Below are 20,573 nucleotides of genomic sequence, written 5' to 3'. Positions count from 1 at the left end.
AGCCTGACGCGCTGCAGCCTTAATACATTTCTCCCTGTTCTTATACCACCACAGCCAGCCCCCCGCTCTCACCCCACACGCTCTTCCCCACAGCACCTGTCACAAGGCTGGGCTTGAATTACCTTCCAACCCACCTTCGCATGGAACACCGAGCACCAAGCCAAGAACACCTGATGAGAGCACTGGCAGCGCGTCGCTTCTGTTTGATTTACACTCTGAAAAATATATTTGCTAATTACTGGTAGCGCCGTCAGGGTGTGCAGCACAGATCTCAAATCTTTCATTTGGTCCCAATTGTGTAGAAGACAAAGGACAACAGAAAATGGATTTTGTGTTATTATCATTGAAGTGGTTGTGTAATGATGGGGAGCTAAGTTGTAGCGGAAAAGGATGACAATGAAAAAATACAGGTTTTGTATATCTTTTATTTGGCTCTTTCAGAGTAAATCGTAGTAAAAATAGACGTAAACTAAACGTATTATTTCTCACGATAAAGTACTCAATATGATGACCTGCTTTACTCCCGGTCCCACAAACACTGCAGTCATGGCTAAATTCTGTTCCCCAAAACTATTGTCATAATTTCTATAGCTTTTTTTCCAAATACATCTATAGAAATATTGTCGTTGTTTCTAGAGCTTTTTTCATATAAATGCAATTTTTCTTTAATGCCATCATTGTCCTAACTGAACATTTGACAATGTGTATTTTAAATGTTGTTCTTGGGTGATTACTCAAGTCAAGTGAAGTGCAGGGAGATGTAGTCAATACAGGAAAAATAAATGGGCCCTTGTCTGACTCTCTTCTCCGAACCGTCTACTTTAATTAACTCATCAGTCACTGGGCCAACAAGCAATCCAATTTGTAGCCTGTAAGTGACTGTGTGCTTATATGCCTCGAAAAAAGGAAGCTAGCATCCCGCCTTGAACTGCAAGGGACAGTCACGAATATGTAATTACAAATCGAAGCCAAAGTCACTCTTCGCTTCCCACAGTAACTCATCAGCGTTGACGTGCACTATAGATCCTCTGTCTGTATAATATGTCATATTTATATTGTAATATGAGCAAAAGCCATATTGCATAATAGGTTGCTTACAACAGTCAACACATCAGCTATGACATGAAACAACAGTGGCACAATGGACGATTTCTTCACGGATCCACACATTTAGAATCCAAATGGTATATGGTAATGGTATACAATTATTGTGTCTTTGGGCAACACAATCAACCCACTTTGTCAGAATAGGAAGGGGGGGGTATCAGTAAGTGAGTGCGTGATTTTAGTTGGAGGTTCTCTGTGTGTGCTTTTTATGTGGTAGAATTAACAATATAGCTTGCTGAACTGAACTGTACTGAACTGAACATTGAGGCATACTGTGTTGGTACAATGCGACATATTTAATCGTGGATCAATAAAGTATCTCCTATTTCAAGGATCACTTTGAAACCTACAAAAAAAAACACACCTGCAGCACAGGAGGCGTCACAAGAGGAGCTACAGAAAACAAAAAAAAGGATAAATGAGGAGGTATCCGGACAAGACTCGCAGCTAAGCCACACAAGCCTTCTGGAGAATAAGACGAATGAGGGGACACAACAGGGACAAACCCAGGAAGCAGTGCACCGTTTCAGAGGATCAGAGGAGCACTGAATGCAGTACTCTGGTTTCTCACAGTGGCTGCGCGCTCAGTCACAGCGGCTCAGGACTAACCAAACACCTGAACGCAATTTCATTGTTCAATTGTACAATGAAAAATAATGCACTTACTTGCTTACTTACTTAACTACTGATCGACTTTGACACTATGATCCATCCAGTCTGGCTTGTCTCCAGAGGGGGGCACATCTTCCTCATCATTTGAGACTGAATTTATAAAGCATATTCTGTATACAGACTGTCGAGATTCATTTTCTCACTTTGACACATAGCCGGGTTGATCCCATTGGGAGTGTGAACCGGCGACCTTCCCTTCTGCAGCCCATTTCCCTAACCATTACGGCATGCTCCTGCGGGCTGGTAATGGAGCAACGGCAGTCTATACTTTACCACGATTAGGTACACAGTATTACCAGGGAGTCCCCCCCCCCAAAGGCACATCAATCACATAGAGCCCCAACAGAGGGGAGAGAAACCCAGTGGAGTGGACAAAGTGGTAGACATTGGGATGGATGGTGTTGCCATACAAGAGCTTTAGCTATGGTGTTTGGAGGAATGTGTAGTGCCTTGTAGTCTTTCTTTATCTGCTTGATATGATCGTTTATAAAGAAATAAGTGAAAAACATGAATACATAAATAAATAAATAAATACAACTCTAAATTGACCTACTGCAGAATGACTCTTATCGCATCGGATCGGATGTCTTTACTTCTCAAGTGTAAGCCATTGTTATTATCACCATTAATATAGAAGTGGATGATTTTTGCACCAGACTGCAACACAATAACTAGAAATAATCACACAGTCCAAAGACTTTCTAAACCCAAATACAAAAATACTGCATCCTGTTAACATTGCCACCGTGTTTTTTTTTACATGTTTTATATCATGCATCAAAACATCCAGACGAGGCAGCACTAAGATTACAAGTACGATGGATAGATGCGTCTCCCCATTTGTATTATGTATAATGTGACACTATATCTCGCCTTAAATAAGCTGAGCATTTCCTGCAAAAGCCGTTAATTGAGTTTTCCATTTCATTTTGTCGACGTGAATCAAATAAAGTCGTCCCAAGAGTTCTTGTTATTGGGTAACAAGCTCTGAGTGATATGTATGCATTTGACTGAAATAGACGTCGCTCCTTGGCAGCGAGAGTGTTTATTAGAAGAAAACTTGTTTAAGATTTCCTGTCAGTCTCGGCGAGTCTCAGGAGGAGTGCCAGGTTTCAGAACAACTGCACCTAAATGTACGGCAGACTCGGGGACTTTACAAAGCAAGACGAGCTAGTGTGCACTTTCGCTGTTGGCAATCCTAAAACCCTATTTATAGAGAAATTGAAGAGACCTGTGTTTTTAACACCACATGACAAGTGTCGCCTTCAATGTTTTCTTATTTATTTCTTATCTATTTCAGTGGGGGGTTTTTTACTTTAGATTCAGATATTTTTTTTTTACATTTTCCATGTGAAGAGAGGAAACAATTTGCATGAATTCTGAAATGGACTAGGCAGAAGTTAAAGCTCATTGCGCCTATCCCAGTTTAATTACCACTTACAAAACAGACACAGCTGCCAATGTCTTAATATCTTAGTTTTACAGTTATTCTTCCTTTTCCTTCTTTTCAGTGCACTAATCTTATTGTTTTACTTATTGATTGCTTTTATTCTCCTGCTCTTTGTTGGTCACACTAAATCACTTTGTCTAATTTAACATTCAGAAACAGCAAATACTGTATTTGCAACAGTGCTGTAATTTTCGCCTCTCGCAGAAAATCAGTAAATTAATTGGGGACTTTTATTTGCTCATGGAATACCAGCAACAACATGAGTTAACAAGTGATAGGTTAGATGTTAGTTTAAGTCAACATGATCAAATTTTAACCTCAACTGTTGCCGACATTTTGATGGATGGTCAGAGTGTTCTTGAGAACAATTTTGGAAAAACTATTGTATAGGTTAAGACCCCAATCTATCCACGGTAAGCCTGCCAAAAGCCTTATTATTGACATTTATTCTCCTCTCAAAATGATATTAAGGACTTGAGGGCACCCATTTGTGCTGACGTTTGGCACTCTTCCATGCATTTCTATAATAATCACCCGCTGTTCACCCTGGCCTTGGAGTGGCTCGCTCAGCAGGGACTGCACTGTAAGACGCAAGTGCCCCAGAATGATCAAAGTGAATGGTAAAATGCGCTTTGGAGAACTTTGTCTAAAATCGGAGCGTTTTATAAGGCTTAATATTGACTTAATTGAGTGCGTCCTAAAACAGAAAACATGCACTTTGAAGGGTTTTTGCCAACTGCACTCCACTTGATGGGTGCTTGTTCCTGTTATGCAGATGAAAGAGCAGTCAGTCTTTTGGCTATGAAAGGGGCATATTTCAAAGTTTATCTCAGTTTAATATGAAGCATCAGCACTCTGCTTTAATCTAATAGAAAGGCTATCTCGTCTTTTTGTACAAGATATCCGTTTGGTCTTATAACTCTGCGGAAATCCTCATGAAAAAGACATTAAAACTACCATTATATGCACTGTGGCTTTACTTGAAACAAATGTGCTTGGAATAAGAACATTTACATTAGAGGAATGACAATGACAGAGCCAGCAGTCTCTTGGAAGCTCACACGCTGCCATTTCCTTTCTCCCCCCTTTTTCAAGCTGCTTTGATAGAGTTTGTCATTCTTCTGTAGTCAAACTTTCATGTATAACCTGCTAGCATATCTGATATAATAAACCTGCCCCTGTCTTGTAAATTTGGGAATTACACTGGACTATGTTTCTTGCAAAAGATAATTTAAATGACTTTCTAATATTCATCCCCTTTTTATCAGAAGTAATTACAAGTACTTAATGCTATGTGCTCGTATACCTTTGGTAAGGAAACCCTGATTACACCGTTATTGGTTTTCAACCTATTCGAAGCTTCCTGCGTCTGTCGAGTGCACACGTGTTTTCTGACTGTTCCTGCTCCCGCTTTGTTGCTGTTGAAATGTCTGTGTATGTGCTTTGTTTTATTCTAGTTTCTAATTTCGCAAAAGCACCAAAGAAAATTCCTTGTTGGTTATAAAACAATGGTTATAAAACCTATTCTTATTCTGATTGTGATTGTGATTCCGATATTTGGTTGTGAACAGATTTTGCTTTGGCCTTCGTTTCCCAACTGGGCACTGGGGCCCCAAGGGTCACACTCAGAAACTTAGCAGACGGTACATGGTGAAAAAGGTGAAATGGAATAGTATTTTAGCTTCTTTTTTTATATTGCAGTGATGTAGTGAGGTCGGGAATATTTCAGCAATAATTTGAACATAACACGTTGTCTTTTGAATTGGAGCTTTACTGGATCCCGTCCCGTTTTTATATTAAAAGTCTGCACCTTTGAGTAATGGTGTACTCAAAGTCCTAGAAACAAAAGGTTGGGAGACACAAATATTAGGGTTACCTCTGTTGTTAGCCATTCATTTAGAAATGTACACAGTAAAAGTGAGTCTGCCCATGAGAACCAAACCAAAGCATGAAAACTCCAAACTAAAACTTTTCAGATCTGCATCTTGAATATATTTCAGTTTAATTTGAGTCATTCCATTTGAAGCTTTTTTGGATTGCATTGTCTGCCTTTGGGGGCATTTTCTCTGAACATTATTTTCCAAACTTCCTGAAGGTCACTCATTTTTCAGACTGTGTACAAGCCAGCGCACACTTTGGCACAAAAAGCCTGTGTGTTTTTGAAAACAAAACCCAAATTAAGTAAAGATATACGAACAGCGAGGACAAGTGTGTTGCTGGCGCTGCTAAGCTCCATCACACTCTCCTGTAATCTCTCGCCTTAGGCCTTTCTGCAACAGCATCCCCCCATCGCAAACTCCTTCTCTGTTGTAGGCACCCTTCCAAGACAATATGCACAGGCTGTTTCCTTTTAAGATATTGAGCAAGTGCTAAATGGCCCAGGGCAGCGAGTCTGGGTGTTGTTAAAAGCGTGCCTATGCAGAAGTGAGCAGATGTCTTGTACAACCCTGGTAGGAATTTAAGTCTCATTGAAAACAGTTATTCGTTAAGGAACACTGACCTGTGGCTTTGTAATGAGGAGCTAACGCTTGTACGGAAAGTATAAAACGGCAATAAGGCAATCTAATGGTGATTTTTATGGAAGTTTGGGAAATGGAGTGCAATTAGCCGTTACAGAATTACCGCTGTCTGCGAATAGCACAACAGGTGAACATAGAACGTCCCCAATATTGAATCCGGTGTGCTAAGACAACTGTCAGCCAGGAATCTTATAGGAACTGTATTTCCTTGTCCCGACAGCTTCACAGGACATTTTCTGATCATTTCTGCCTCGTCTACAATCCAATGTATGTCCTATTCTAACTGCTATACAATCATGTGACTTTTCTTGTTATAGCAGCCATTTTGAATACCGAAGTAGAAGTATGCAACACGTAACAATAATGCTACTCAGGATATAAAAGTAGATAGACAGTGGCATTTTTATTGGCATAATCCAGTTGTCTGAATTATCTGCAAATTTAGACATGCACTTAGGCAGAGTTGGTTTCCTGTTCTGTCTGAAATTGGACAAGATTGAGCGATGTAACTTTTGTCACCAGATAAAACGGATAATGAGGACCCAATTTTACCCCATTTTGCCCATTTTCCGTTCTCCACACTGCCTTTGTACTTCAGTTTGTAATCAACAGACATGATAGAAGACTCCGAGGCAGGTTTTCAGATGCAATCGGAAGTTAAAACTATGGGGTTTTTTGCCACTTGGTCTTTGTTGACCTTTACAAGTATGAAACTTATCGCACTAACAAAATGAAATCAAACTTGCACTTCCCGAGACCTTTAAAATAAATTAGAAAAGGGAAACTTGGCTCGAGGAACCAAATTCATTGAATATTTTACCGTAAGAGTACATTACAGCTTCACTGAATTACATTTCTATTGACTTAAAGTCCCAGTGCGTAAGTGGATTGTCCCTATTACATTCCCGCATTAGTTCTTTTTCCTGCCAAACAACCCCACCTTGCACACCTGACTTATTTAGCCGTAGAGCTTCGCAACAAGAAAACCATCTGACGTAAAAATGTACGCTTTTGTGCTTTTGTGGTAATGAAAAATGATCACTCAGGAACAAGATTACCTTCCATGAACCCATCAGTTATCAAAAGAAAACATTGTTCTGAAGTCCACGGGGGCAAACGAAAGTCGAGGGGCAGAGATGTGGTATCCTCAGTCGGATTGGTGTCCAGTCTGTCTGCAGGAGAAAGACTTTGATGTTTCTGTATCTGTGGTTCCTCTTCATCGAATGCCCGCGGCGTTGGATACAAAGAACAGCTCTGAGGTGAAAGGAATCAGCAGGATGTCTGTCTATTAGTGATGACTGCTGCACCAACTGCAATCCTCCATTTAAGCAGTTTCAGACCACAGAGGATTAATCATGGGGTAACGGTTTAAAACACAGGTTTAGCAATTATACATGTCATTTTGGTTTACAGGTTTTCTGCGGGACATCAGAGAGCATTAAAGTTATTGAATTAATTGTGTTAAAATGAAGGCCTTAAATGTCATTGTAAAGGACTTTCTGACTGGGCCCCCACATAGCACATAAAAGTCATTTGTGTTCCCGCTTATTACGCTCTGATGTTCTAATTAAACGGAGAGGACACGCTCATGTCCCAGGTTCGCCAAAGATATTTTGCCTCTAGGCCGCCTCTTATTTGGTCCGCAACATCATTAAAAAGCATTACATTGGATTGCAACTAACATTCAATTTTTTTTTCTTTCTTTGCCCAACTATCTTTGAATGCTCAAAATTCAGCTGCAAATTTTGCTCTGAAGTTTCCCGTTGGGTCAATCTTGCTTTTGAATATCAAAATGACCCTTCATTCCTCTGTTTAATGGAAAAATGTTGTCAAAAAAGGACCTGGAAATGATTTTTAATGCTTTCATATCAACAAGACTTGACTATTGCAACTGAACAAACTGCAAATTGTTCAAAATGGTGCTGCTAGACTTTCAACAGGTGCCACTGGAATGTCTCCTTTCATTCCCGTCTTATTGGCTCTCCATCGGCTCCCTGTAAAATTCAGGATTGATTTTAAGATTTTAGTGCTGACTTTCAGAGCCTTAAGCGGTCAGGCCGCACAGTACATCCACGACCCTTTTAGCCCGTTCTCCTGTGGCTGCACTCCTCGGTCCTCTGGCCAGAACCTGCCTGTAGTCCCTAAGATTCGCTCTAAGACCCGAGGAGACCTGTCTTTTCAGTCTGTTGTCCCGTCTCTGCATTTGGCCGACTCTCTGGACTCTTTTAAACAGGATCTGAAGACCTGTTTATTTAAGAAAGCTCGTGTCACTTTAATTGTTCACATGTATATACATTTTTATATTGTTTCTTGTACAGCACTTTGTGATTTTATTTGTGAAAAGCACTTAAGAAATAAACTTTACTTACTTTCTTGCGAACAAATCTGAAGAAATAAGATATGCACTGGGGGGGGGTAACTGCATTAAAGCATTAAATCTGACTTTTCTGCTACTTGTATATCCCCGTTATATAAGCCTTGTCTTACAACAAGCAACAAGGTGTAATGACCATGAGATTTGAACGGTCAAATTGATTTAATAGTCATTTACAAATGTATCCATATTGTGGTTGTGCTACAGTAAATGTAGACACATTTTTTGTGGCATACATGTTTAGGCCCTGTAGGCATTATGACAAGGCCATGTGTACCTTTTGAAGTCTGGAAAGTCAGAAAAATACATTTGATTATAAAAACTTAGATTTTGGAGAAATTATAAATATTATAACAGTTCACACAGGAAGAATAGAAGCAGCTTCTGCTGTGGCTACTGGGCATCCTAATAAATAAACAACTTTCAACAATTTCTTTAGCCTGGTCTCAGTCTGGTCCCCATACCCTTGATCACTGCTCGAGCCAAACTCAAACGGACCCGTGCAATCACATGATTGGTTCACTACGCTTCCTGTTTGCTCGCGTTTGCTTCGCCCCAGAAATCTAGTTGATGTCACCGCAATTACTGGTGCAGCGGTGAGTCGGGATTTTCCCAGGCAACAATTTCTTGTGATTGCTGCCTCAACTCATTTCTAGCTCCTACAATACCTTTGACACATCCCGATGATTCATGTGAAATAATAATTTATGTTTGTGGCACTTGTACAGCAGTGTCAAGTGGTGAGTGAATTAGGGCAGATCGCCGGAGAAAGCGCTATATTTACAAGTTCAAAAGTGGTAAGAGAGATTTACTCCAAGTAAATCTGCCCCACCTTTATTACTGGAGATGACTGATCCTCTTCGTTAAGAAACAATTCAACTGGACTTATTTTTTTGGGGTGCAGATGCCAGCGTTTCGCTCTCATTCCCAAGAGCATCTTTTTAAGCAATTTCAGCAATGTCAAGGTCAAGGTTTATTTATATAGCACATTTACATTGACACAGCGCTGCACAATTTTGAGACAAAACAAAACAGTGAAATCCAATGTTCAGCTCAGCTCATGGTGTGTTTTTAGGAGTGACTTGACTCCATTTACCTCTTTGTGTCCATGATGTTCTGTCTGATAGGTACACAGATCAAAATGCACTATTCTTTTGCAGAAATTGTCATGCATTGCTGTAATTACTGCCAACACAGACGTCGGCAGATCACATAAGCCAGCGAGCGCGTGTGTGGATTTGAGGAAGTGACTGACACAATGGAAAAACAAAGCTCATGTTTCTTGTTCGTTTTGTGTGTTGTTGTTACAGCTGCACTTGAACACGAGCTAATCTGTCTGTATTCAAATGCTAGAGCGATTTCCACATAGAATCGGCCGCTTAAGTTTCATTCAAATGTGAGAAAACTGTTTTGGGCGATCTACACACTCCACATAGACAAAGAGGGACAATTCTATCTGTGTATTTTCCGAGTCAACACTTATGCAAAAATGACTAAGTTGTCTGCTGTCTGGGTTTCAACAAGTGAAATAGTGATGTGTCTGGACACTCATTGTCTAGATATTGTATGTTTGTCAAAATGGCAGAAGCCCAGAAACATATGGGGCAATATGAGGATGCTTTTCTGCTACTGACTTCTAGAGTTTTAAGATAAATATACTGTATGTATTCCACTGAACAAATGAAGTGTTGTCTTCTTATGTTGATGTTATAATCTTTGGCTCTAAGGATGCCATAAAGTCCTAATTCCCTTATTTATATTCTGTACAATAACGAGAGCAAAATGTTGAATTAAATTGTTTATGTCTTCGAGGCTCTATGTGTAAAATAATAATACTTTCGTGTTATATAGTGTGCCTGGGGATAAAAAAGAAAGTGCTGCTTGTAGCTTTAATGTCTCTGCTTCTTTGAGTCTTGTTTCTTTTTGGCGCTCCAGCTTACACCTGCACCAACATCCAGACACCTGTTAGAGCGTCTCTGAACAGAATTAGCTCCGTGGATGCTCTGTTTGCTTTATGTGCATCGGCGCCTCGTTGCTTATAATAAAACTCAAACCCAGACCTCGTAAAGAATGGCAGGTGCATCTGTCTGTCACCGCGCAGACTCTGTTACGGCCGTACAATGGAGACCGACACTAATTGTTCAAGGGGCTTAAATTTTTCTTGCAGACTTTTACGTAAGGCCCTGGTCGTTTATCAGCTGCTGTTTTGGGCTGGCCCGTCACCTCTCCAGCTCGCGCGACTACTCATACATCATCCCAAACACAAAGCCAGTGGAGCCCCCTTTCAGCCGCACGGGTAACAAAACTCACTTAGTCCCAAAGGCCATCCATCGCCCCTACTGACCCACTTGTTTTCAATGTGACATGGAGTGATTTAAGAAGCGCTTTGGTCCAGAGGAGAGGGGGGCAGCGGCCATGCCTTGCCTCGCATTTAACTGCTCCAATAACCCAAAGTTCACTGACACCTCCACTTTGCCACTTTTTACACGCTTGTCATCGCGGCAAGATAAATCACTAAATTTACATACCTCGCCCAGTAGCTTCGGACTGCACGGTAGATAACTTTTTTTGATAAATTGTTCTGCTCGAGGTGTCAACATCCAATGCAGTAGCGGAAGCCACTGAGCACAACAAATGCATAATGCATGTATGAGCTATGACTGAGTGCACCAGCAGCAGCAGCAGCAGCAGCGGCGGCGGCGGCGGCGGCGGCGGCGGCGGCGTCTATCGCCACACAGTTGGTCATATAAACAAGCCAGCCTCATTTAAATAAAAAGCAAGGTTTGGTTGTTTCTAAATGTCACACGTACGTGGGAGTCATGTGGGTATGTTACAGTTCAGGAGCTATGATTTATAAAACACAACACAGCGCTGACAAAAAAAAAAGGACATTTGTTTTCAAAGTCATCCAGAACATCTAGAATTAGAAAATAATGGTAACACGTCTCTCTCTTACATTAAATTTGTACCACAATGTCGTACTGTGGGAGGGCCTCGACTAATGTGTTTTTGTCCAATAAAAAATACCACCCCCTCATATGAATCCGTAGTCTACGCTGTGCCAGTTCCCTTTTGGGTCAGTCGAAAATTGGTCTTTTACGCCCATACAGTAAATGTTTGATCAGATCAAAGGCTTTTTCATTTCTTTGGATTGCGTTTTGTTGTAACTTGACAAGAAAGGTTGCCATAGAGACGAAGTTTGATATAAGTTAAGACTAATTATAACAATCTTTGCGTCTTACCTCATGACGAAGCATACTAAGATTTACTTTTAATTGAATTAGATTATTAAGATCAAGAAGCTGAGTCCTTCATACGTTTGCAATCTGCCATTTGAGTATAATGAGTCAAGAATGAACGAGTTTCATTATATATTTCTCAAGTGCTGGTAGTTGTTTCAGAGTTACTTTTTTTTTTCCTCAGTGCATGTTGTTGAGGACCACTTCATTGAACTGTGAGAAGGGCAGAACGGAAACAGTTTTGATAAGGATTATTTTTATCAGTGAACAGGAAGGTGATCACATATCATCAGTCTTTTTCCCTCCACTTCTGCACCTCTGACTCTGATTACAGCGGAGGTGCAAACGCCGCCTATCCCCCTCGAATTTGCATAGACCGAGCATGCAAATGTACCGCCTCACGATTGAGTTGTTGAGACCGGTTATTGTAACAGTGCGTACTCTCTCGTGCCGCCTGCTCCTCGATCTGGGTCATCGTTTCTTCTCCAGTTGACGCTGTAATTCGAGGCTACCATCAGGGGTGTGCTCCACCTATGGCCTATATGTACTCGGGTATTCAGAATGTCTTAATTTGTAAAAGTAGCTCACTGGGGGTAAAAAGCAAATGGCGTCCACATTTCCAGAAAGATTTATTGTCAGTGAATTTAGTTTTGACCATCTGTTTCTCATTATCTGCATTATGCGTTTTCAGGAGCTATTTAAAGGACATTTATAGACAAAAGTGTGGAAAAAATAATAATTAATCCCAATGAAACACGATATGCGAAGACGTGGGTATGTGCAAGTGGGTTGGGTGCTAGTCAGTTATATACTTTTAATGTTGCACCTGTCTACAGCGAACGTATAAGTCCAATTACCAGATAGGACCAAAAATACAAGTGCAAAAAAACTCTTGCTAATTGATATGAAACTCACCGTTGCAGTGAGATGTTGCTGCACTGGGGATGAATTAAAGTTTGATTCATTTCATCTTGTTTTTGTTTCTTTAAAAATAAATACCGACAGTGCACGGTGTTAAATTAGCTACGAAAATATTAAAATATTAACAGAAAAAAGTATTTTCTTCAGGTTCATCTTGGTTCACACTCATCCAACAAGGACCTCTGACTCAAATGCAGTGATTCTTGACCTTGTAAAAAATAATGTATGTCAAAGGATGGTCTTGCCTGTCCAGTGCTGCTCCGTCTGATGGATGGATGGATGGATGAGGTGATGTCATTTGCCCTGCATCTATCATGATGTCAAATATGCATCTAGACCACATGATGGAAATGTCTTTGTTTATGAGTTGTGCCTTTTTAAAGGACGGATGTTATCCAAAAAAAGATCTAAGCTTTTGAACATGTTATGATTTGACATCCTCGACCAGCTCGGTCACAGTCCACATCTATAAAGCTTCCCAGAGCAGTTCAGCATGTCTGGCCCAAGTAACTTTTGAGGGCGGCACGGTCATGTATATAGGCCAGAATGAATAAGAGAGTGTGAGTGAGAGGCCGGTGATGGTCGGAGAGGCCGATGGTGCAGATTGGCAGCCTTGCTTCCATCAGTCTATTCCAATGGGGTACAATAGTAGCTTACCACCACTGAGTATGGTGGTAAGCTACCATACATATTTCTGCCCCCTTAAGATTTTTGCTCCTACTCATTGTACATAAGATACCTCCTTTTTACTATTTAACTGTTGGCACATTTATCTTACCTTATCTTAAGAATGACTACAGTGTGGTGCTTTGAGAACCTTGGTTACACATATGTAAAGTTCAATACAAGTATAAGAAGCCATTATTATTGTTTTCATTTTTACTTTTTTTAATGTCATAGCAGATGGGTTTTTACTCCCTCTGTTGCGGTTTTGTATAATACAGTTCAGAACTAAGTCCTGGAGGTATTATCAAGATGTTATTTTGTATTATATTATATACCAAGGCTAAGTCCTCGAAAACTGATGGTATCGCTTTATATTAAGGTGTGCTCATTAAGTATTAATAAGCATCAGTAATCATTTTAGGCTTAGGGGAAGGGTTAAGGTCAGGGTTTGGTTAAGGGTTGGCCATGAGTGAGCGTATTATTAATGGCCTATTAGTATGTTAACAGATAAAAAAGTGTTACCGTTTGTTTGTTTGTAATGAACTTGGCTTGCCCTAAAGACAAGGTTCACTATATAATTTTGTGAACATGCCAATCTTCATTTGAAGAACCTTCAGAATGCAGTCACTGAGCTTTGACTGGGGGCCTGCACTAGCACTAATAGGAGGATTAGGTTGAGGAGAGGCGCTGGGATTGTGCAAGTATGAGAAGGTCCCTTTGTGTTTCATTCCTAACTGATTATAGCCATAGGATCAGGCAATTCTTCTTTCCAATTTGATAACCAAAAGAATCATAGTGTTAATGTTCCGTGTTTGCGTAAAAAAAACCATCAGAAACAATAAGTCATTCTAAATACAAGTTGTCCTTGAATACTAAATAACAATGATTTCTTTCCGTCTAGCGTCTTTGCCCGGTCCGAACGTCACCTTGGAGGGCAAATACCACTGTTACCGAGGTTCTTCCATCACGCTAGACAAACTGTGCGACTTCCAGACAGACTGCCCACTCGGAGACGACGAGGGAGAGCGCTGCAGTGAGTACCCACCAAAATATATTTATTCTTTATGTAACAATCTTCCTCCTCTCTCCTAAAATATAATTTAAAAAACATCTATTGCCTGTATCTGAGCTCTGAAGGCGGTCAGCTGTAGTAGGACATCTTTAATGAAGTCATTGTTCAGCAGTGCAACAAATGTCTTTGTCTGACAGGATAAGATATAGAAAAAGCAACGCAATGCTTGGCTAGGATTTTTCAGCCCAGACATATTCCACGCTTGTTATTTCTATCTCTTTGCACATTTGTTTTCAGTTTTTTGGAGAGAGGAAGGCTGGCCAAGTAGTCTGACATCTTACTTACAAGTCCCTTAGGTTTGAGCTGTATAAGCTCAAAGTTTGAAATTGTCTAGTTTAGTCGTCCATTATAGTTCACTGTTGGACTCATTGAAAAGTCTTTTATGTCTTTTTGTGATAATAGACTTCCATCTCAGCTTGCTTCCATTTCCAGTGTTTGTCACTCAGACTCGAGTTTCAACAGACTTGATTGCAGCACTAAAATCTTTATAATTCACTTTCTTAATTGAACATGTGACGTGAGGGTGTGAATTGTGAACACTTAAGTTGAAGCTAAACAGCAGGGATGGGACAAGGCCACCTGGAGAGATGGCTCCAGGACCAAAGTTTAGAATAAGGCCTCGCTAGGTGTGGACATAGAGCAAGACGTGATCGCAGTTTTACAAAAGTGCAAAAGTTATCCTTTATTTTGACTATCACAATGTTTAAAATACTATAGGCCTACAGAATAGTAAATAAACAACAGACATTTATCAAGTTTAAAACGCTCCTATTGAGGGAGAATGGTAATAATTTTCACTTAATGTTTCAGTATTCGGACCCCAAACTAAAGCACAGCACAGCAAATAATACAAGCAAATAAAGAAAGGCAAATTAAAGAAAACAAGCCATGCAAAGCAAACATTAACATGCAAAACACTAAAGCAAGAAAACAAACAAAACAAATAAATGATGCAGGCAGTAATCGAATTAGAATCAAAATAAAGAAATAAGAAGTAACAAAAACCAAGTCAACCAATGGGGGGATTTATTAAATCGATAGGCCAGTGCAGCATAGTCCAAGCACTCTGAGGCGCACTAGTGCAATGGGGCCCACCGCGGTTGTGGCAGTAAACCAAATAGGCCTACTGCTGGGACGGTGAACAGAGCGTGTGCTCGTAGCAGTGTAGGGTATGAAACAAAGTTGGACAAAACAACGGCCCTTGTTATGGACCACGCGCAGAAAATCTCGAGCCTACAATGGAGACACGAGTAATAGTATCTTAAAAGCACAAACTTGGATCAACGCTTTGGGCCTTGCCTGCCGTGGAAGGCATGCGTGTGTGGGCAGCAGAAAGAGGGGGAGAGCTGGTGTGGGATCAGCGGCTAGTCCCAGCTGCGGCTCAGAATCTAGAGAAGGGCGGGATTTGGATCAGCTTCGGCCCGGGCCAGAAAGACAAGGCGAAACAACGAGCGACTTACTTTGAGCAGGAAGCCCCGAACCCACAGCCCAAGCCGAACCGGAGCACCCAGGTGCACGAACGTGCTCCGCAAGAAAAGGCCGGTTACCAACACTGCCCTGGCCGCAGCTCCGCATCTGGAATGACGCACAAGTTGGAATCAGTCTCAAATCCACAAACCCAAACGGGAGCAATAAGCACTTACCCCAAGCCAGAAATCTCCAACTCTCGGCACTTGTAAAGCTGGAGCGCCAAGGAACAAACGCGTGCTCCAAACAAAGAAAGCCTCGGCTGGTTACCGAACGCTGCAACCGCCGCACCCAAACCAAGTCGTGTGAGCGCGCGCGGCCACTCCCTATGCTTATAGGCTCTGCTCGGTGCCACCTACTCGTCACCATCCAGTAAGGTGCGCACCGACATGCCACAAACAGTTGGGTTACAAAAAAGATTAACTTCTCCACGCCTGATGGACTGTCATGAAACAGCCAAGACCAGCTGAGTGCTAACGGTTAGTAACCACCAAGGACCATTTACAGATAGCTACATCAGCACAACAAATAGGACTATAGGCCTGCTCACAAAGCAAAAAGAATCACCATGGAGACTCCGTACATAGAGGCTTGTTGTCATCCAATGCCACGTAGAGTGACACAGTTGAAAACAGTGATGACAATAGGAAGCTTCATAGACAGAAAGTGTAAAAATGCAGTTGAAAGGTAGGCTATCGTGCACCATATTTCATCCTTCAGCGCTCCTATGACAGTACATTAGGAGTGCAATATGACAGGAGAGGTAGGCTACTGCAGTGCACCCTGGGACTCATCTCCAGATCCAGACATCTTCAGACGACAGGTTTGATCAGGATCAGTTGAGGGTTTGGTTAGTGGAAGAACTGGAGTATTCCAAGAGCGTCCTTTCAGACATTGAGACAACACCACACTTGAAGGCCTGGTTTAGGTTAATCTTGGGGGCCTTCTTGGCTTCAACTAGAGATTATTGATCCATCTTTGAAAGTAATCCACCCATTAGTTCTTTGTCACATAGACTAGTAGTCTGACAGCTCGATTACAAGTCCCCCGGGTTTTGTATTTCAAAGTCTCAGCTTGCTAAACAGTGTTTTACACTGCATAGTTTGATTTGCAGAGATTGCTATAATTAATTTGCTCACAAAGGGCGTGAGGAGGCTCCCTGGTGCATACAGGTTTGCACACAATGGATCATGGAGCATAAAAGTGCAGAGAAACTAGTCCATCATTGTCACAATGATATGATTTGTCTTGACTAATTGGCTCCAAAGATCGGCCCTGGGGATTAGCTCCATTTGAAGTAATATATTTTCCAGGAATATGTAGGACTGTAGATAAACGTGCTCTGCTATCGGCTTTACAATGTGATCAATGCTGTTTAATCAACCTTTCAATGTCACGAGGCTAAATACAACTGTATTTAATCGTAAAGGAAAACCAAGGCCTTTGTCCAACTCAGTGTTAAGTGTGCACACATTGAAAGAAAAAAAGAAATAGCATTGAAAGTGATATTGTTGTTGGGCATTATAGTATTGCCCTATAGGGGAAGTTGAATGATAAAAATTCATTCTGCACATCTGATTACTTACATACTTCATAACATGTATGTCTTAACATGTTTTAAAGCATATACAACCCATAGAAACGTAAAAGCGTAGCTGTAATCTTCTTCCAAGGACACCATTCACATTTTACACTGTCACTTAAGCTTAAAGAAGCATGAAGGCCAGCTGCCAGTTTCCAAGACTGAAGCTTCTTTCAATCACTCCAGAAACCTGGAGTGATTCACGCAAGTTGCAGGCCACGTGTTACCTCGTATTCAAGCCTTGCATCTATTTCCATCTGCCCTGCTCTCCACAACCACCCCGTGCAGCCCCTCCTGATCATCCATTCTGTGTGATATATGGCCACTAGACTTCTGCACGCTACTTTGAGCAGAAAATCCCAAGTCGTGCCAAAACTCATTACTGGGAAAAATCAAAACTTTATGTCAATTGCAAAAACCCTGACACATGTAGAAAAACTTTGTATCGGTGTATCTTTATGCAAAGTATAACTACTTAGAAAGTCACCGCAGTTGGTCAAACTCCATAGATGCCCCATTGTTTTCCAAAACTATAACTGTGTCTAAAGAAGAAAGCTTGGATTAGACAAGAAGGAAGTTAGAGAAACTTTTAACTTTGGCCTTGAAGGGAGAAAATGTACCAAAAAAACTTTTCCAAGAGCAGATAAAAAAAATTTTATATTCACATGTAACTTAAAATGACAGTGGGAAAAAAGGAATTTGTTGCCAACTTTTGAGGTTTCCCAAAGCAAGAAAAAGAATAATATATCAATTGTCAATTTTGTTTTTGAAGATTTCTTAAAAAAAAAAAAAAAAAAATGTCTCCCATGAATTTATATTGCCCTGAAAAATGTATACATTGTTTGGTACAAAAGAATAATCTTTTTATCTGAACATGCTTCAACTTAAAAGTCCACCATTTTGATTATGCCTTTTTTGTTTTTTTTTACACACAAATTGACTTATTTCCGTCAGAAAATTGATGAGAGAAAACTTGCAACAATAGATTTTTTTGTGTCTGTCAGTATCCAAAGTATCAAATTGATATATTTGACATCATTTTTCTTTTTTCACCCATTCACCTGTGTTTTGTGACTTTAAATGCACATTTCACTTTTGCATTAGAACATGGAGTGACCTAGTTCCTTTGTGTAACGAGGAGATGACTCATGATGTTATTCCGAGATATGAGAGAACAGAAAAAACTACAAAGGGTTGGCTTTTTGCACACCCGAGAATAAAATATCTATATTTTGCTATTTCTTGTGTTTTTTTTAGTCTAATGCAATAATATATTGGGATATTTGAAAATAAAAGTGCATGGAGAGTCTTTTCTGTGCCGAGTAAGTTGGTAATGTGAAAGAGGCTGTTTTATGGTCTATTATCAACAAAGCAGTTTACACTCTGAATAGCCTGTATGCCCAAGATGTCTCAATATATGTTGCAAAAACTGACATGTAGTCTTCATAATCTCCAACAAAGATGCAACATGGGGAATTGGTAGCTAAAAGAAATAAAAGATAATTGTCTGTCAGTGCATACTGTGTCATTTTTTAATTTTATTTTTATTTGTTTGGGACAGTGCATGTCCATAAACACACACAGGACTCATGCATGTTGACATGCCACACTGGATTGTAGCCGTGGGCTAATTTGCATCGGTTCCTTCCTGGCTCCTTCTCTGATCCTCTGAAACGGTGCAGCGCCTCCTGGGTTTGTCCCTGCTTCAGAGCATGGTGTCTTGCACTGGTCAACTCCTCCACCTACTCCTTCCTCTTCCTGCAGCTCCCTTCGCTCCACAACAGTCTTTAACTATCCATATATTGTACATGTTTTTAGTGGGAGTGAACTTTCCACTCAATCTGCTGCAGTTGCCGTGATAGAATGAATGCTGACTGCCCTGCAGTAGCTATGTTATGACGCACATAACCTATAGAATATTTAATTGTCTTTTAATTAACCAGGAACATCACACTGAGAGGGAAGTCCTGCCCCCAGAGGGAAACCTGTTACATAATAATAAATAGCAGGAGAACAGTCGACATTTTTTTAACCAACAATAAACTTTAATATGAGGTCACTTTTGAAACGGCTTTCCGGGAAATGTAGTCAGACTCTGCTGACGCATGTAACTATGGAGACAAATGTTCACTGTATAAATGAATGTCATAAATTGGTTCAAATGTTCTCGGTCAAAGAGCTTGAGTTTGAAAAGATAAAAGTTCTAAGTAGTTCAAGCTAATTTCATCTAATTGCACTCATCTTTTTCATAGTTGCTCTAACGGGAAGAGTTAAAGAAATGTCTAAAACATTTTTTGAGTAGCTTGTCCTTGTGGTTGGTATATAAACCCGATCAAAAGCCCGTACCGCCTTTTATGTACCCCGAGCATCTCAGTCCGTCCCTCCGCTCTCTCCTCTCGATGCACTCAGCTCGGGCCCCATTAGTGATACCCCCCACGTGCCTGTGGCTCCCAACGTCTTCCCCTCCAGTGTCACTCCTCTTCCTTGATCCCCTGTGCCCTCCCCGTCCTTATTCTCTCCTTGGCACTTCAATCCAATCTCTCATCAGCGCCCCCCCTCACAGCCTCCCCACGGCGCCTGTCCACTCATTATAACTCCTCCTCCCACAGATCACCGCGTCTTGACAGTATTCCCTCTCCTGTCTCTCCTTTTTTTCGCAGGGCGCTTCCTCAATGGCAGCTACTGTTCATTTGAAGAGGGTGAGTGCTCGTGGCAGTCGATACCGGGACGCACGTTCTCCTGGAGGAGGCTGCAGAGTCCGGCCAAAGCAACCAGGCAGATCTGCCCCTCATCAGGTAATCCACACACGTCCTAGCAGTATAAGAATAGCTTGACACTTAAATGATGAAATAAAATGCCATGACAGGAGTTGGAAGAGGAGTTGGAAGAGTTTTGTCAGCACAGGGAAGTAATTGAAATGATAGAATGATGACAATAGTAAAACTGCAAACGTATAACAGCTTTTCAATTGCTTTAAAATCTCGCATAGCAATAGGCAATACAATGCCCTCTGCAAACCACAAAATATTACATATCTATTATAAAGTGATTAGATCCTTCCAAAAATGCACTGAGCATACTTGTTTTAATTTAAATTTCATTGTCTTGTCTGAAACAGAAATGCTCCAAGTGTTGTTGAGATATGAGAATATTTAAAAAAAATTACATCGCAAATAGACTTGTAAACCTCTCAGAGATGTTTTATCCATAATTTAGTAGAGAAGCATTTCAATACTTTTCTAAAAAATAGCTACTCTTCCCCCCCTTTCTCACCACTTCATGTCATGCTTTCTTTCCAAACCCAGTGGTCAGGTTTATTCCTATTGTAGGATCAGACAACACAGCTCTAAAGTGAGGTTTAACAAAATGGCAAAGTGGTAATTCTCTTCATGAACTAGTTTAACATAACAATAGGCAATTTAAAGCTATTAGGACAAAAATTAATACATCGAAATAAAAGAAACTAAATTTCCAACTGGCCGTGAGTGAAAAGCCAGTGCAAGT

At 40.7% G+C, this 20,573-nt stretch overlaps 1 protein-coding gene across 1 annotated transcript in view; it reads left to right on the top strand.

Annotated features, from left to right (window-relative positions):
- alk (ALK receptor tyrosine kinase) overlaps nt 1–20,573 on the top strand; it is a 423,524-nt gene that overhangs the window by 342,338 nt on the left and 60,613 nt on the right. Inside the window, exons 6-7 of the mRNA XM_079573064.1 lie at nt 13,850–13,981; nt 19,730–19,864. Coding sequence (XP_079429190.1) covers nt 13,850–13,981; nt 19,730–19,864 — 267 coding nt within the window. The remainder of the gene's footprint in view (nt 1–13,849; nt 13,982–19,729; nt 19,865–20,573) is intronic.

Source organism: Gobius niger (assembly GCF_951799975.1).
Source record: "Gobius niger genome assembly, chromosome: 16".
In the NCBI taxonomy this organism is placed as follows: domain Eukaryota; kingdom Metazoa; phylum Chordata; class Actinopteri; order Gobiiformes; family Gobiidae; genus Gobius; species Gobius niger.
The sequence above is the reverse complement of the archived record's forward strand: the minus strand, read 5'-3'. Positions and strand labels throughout refer to the sequence as shown.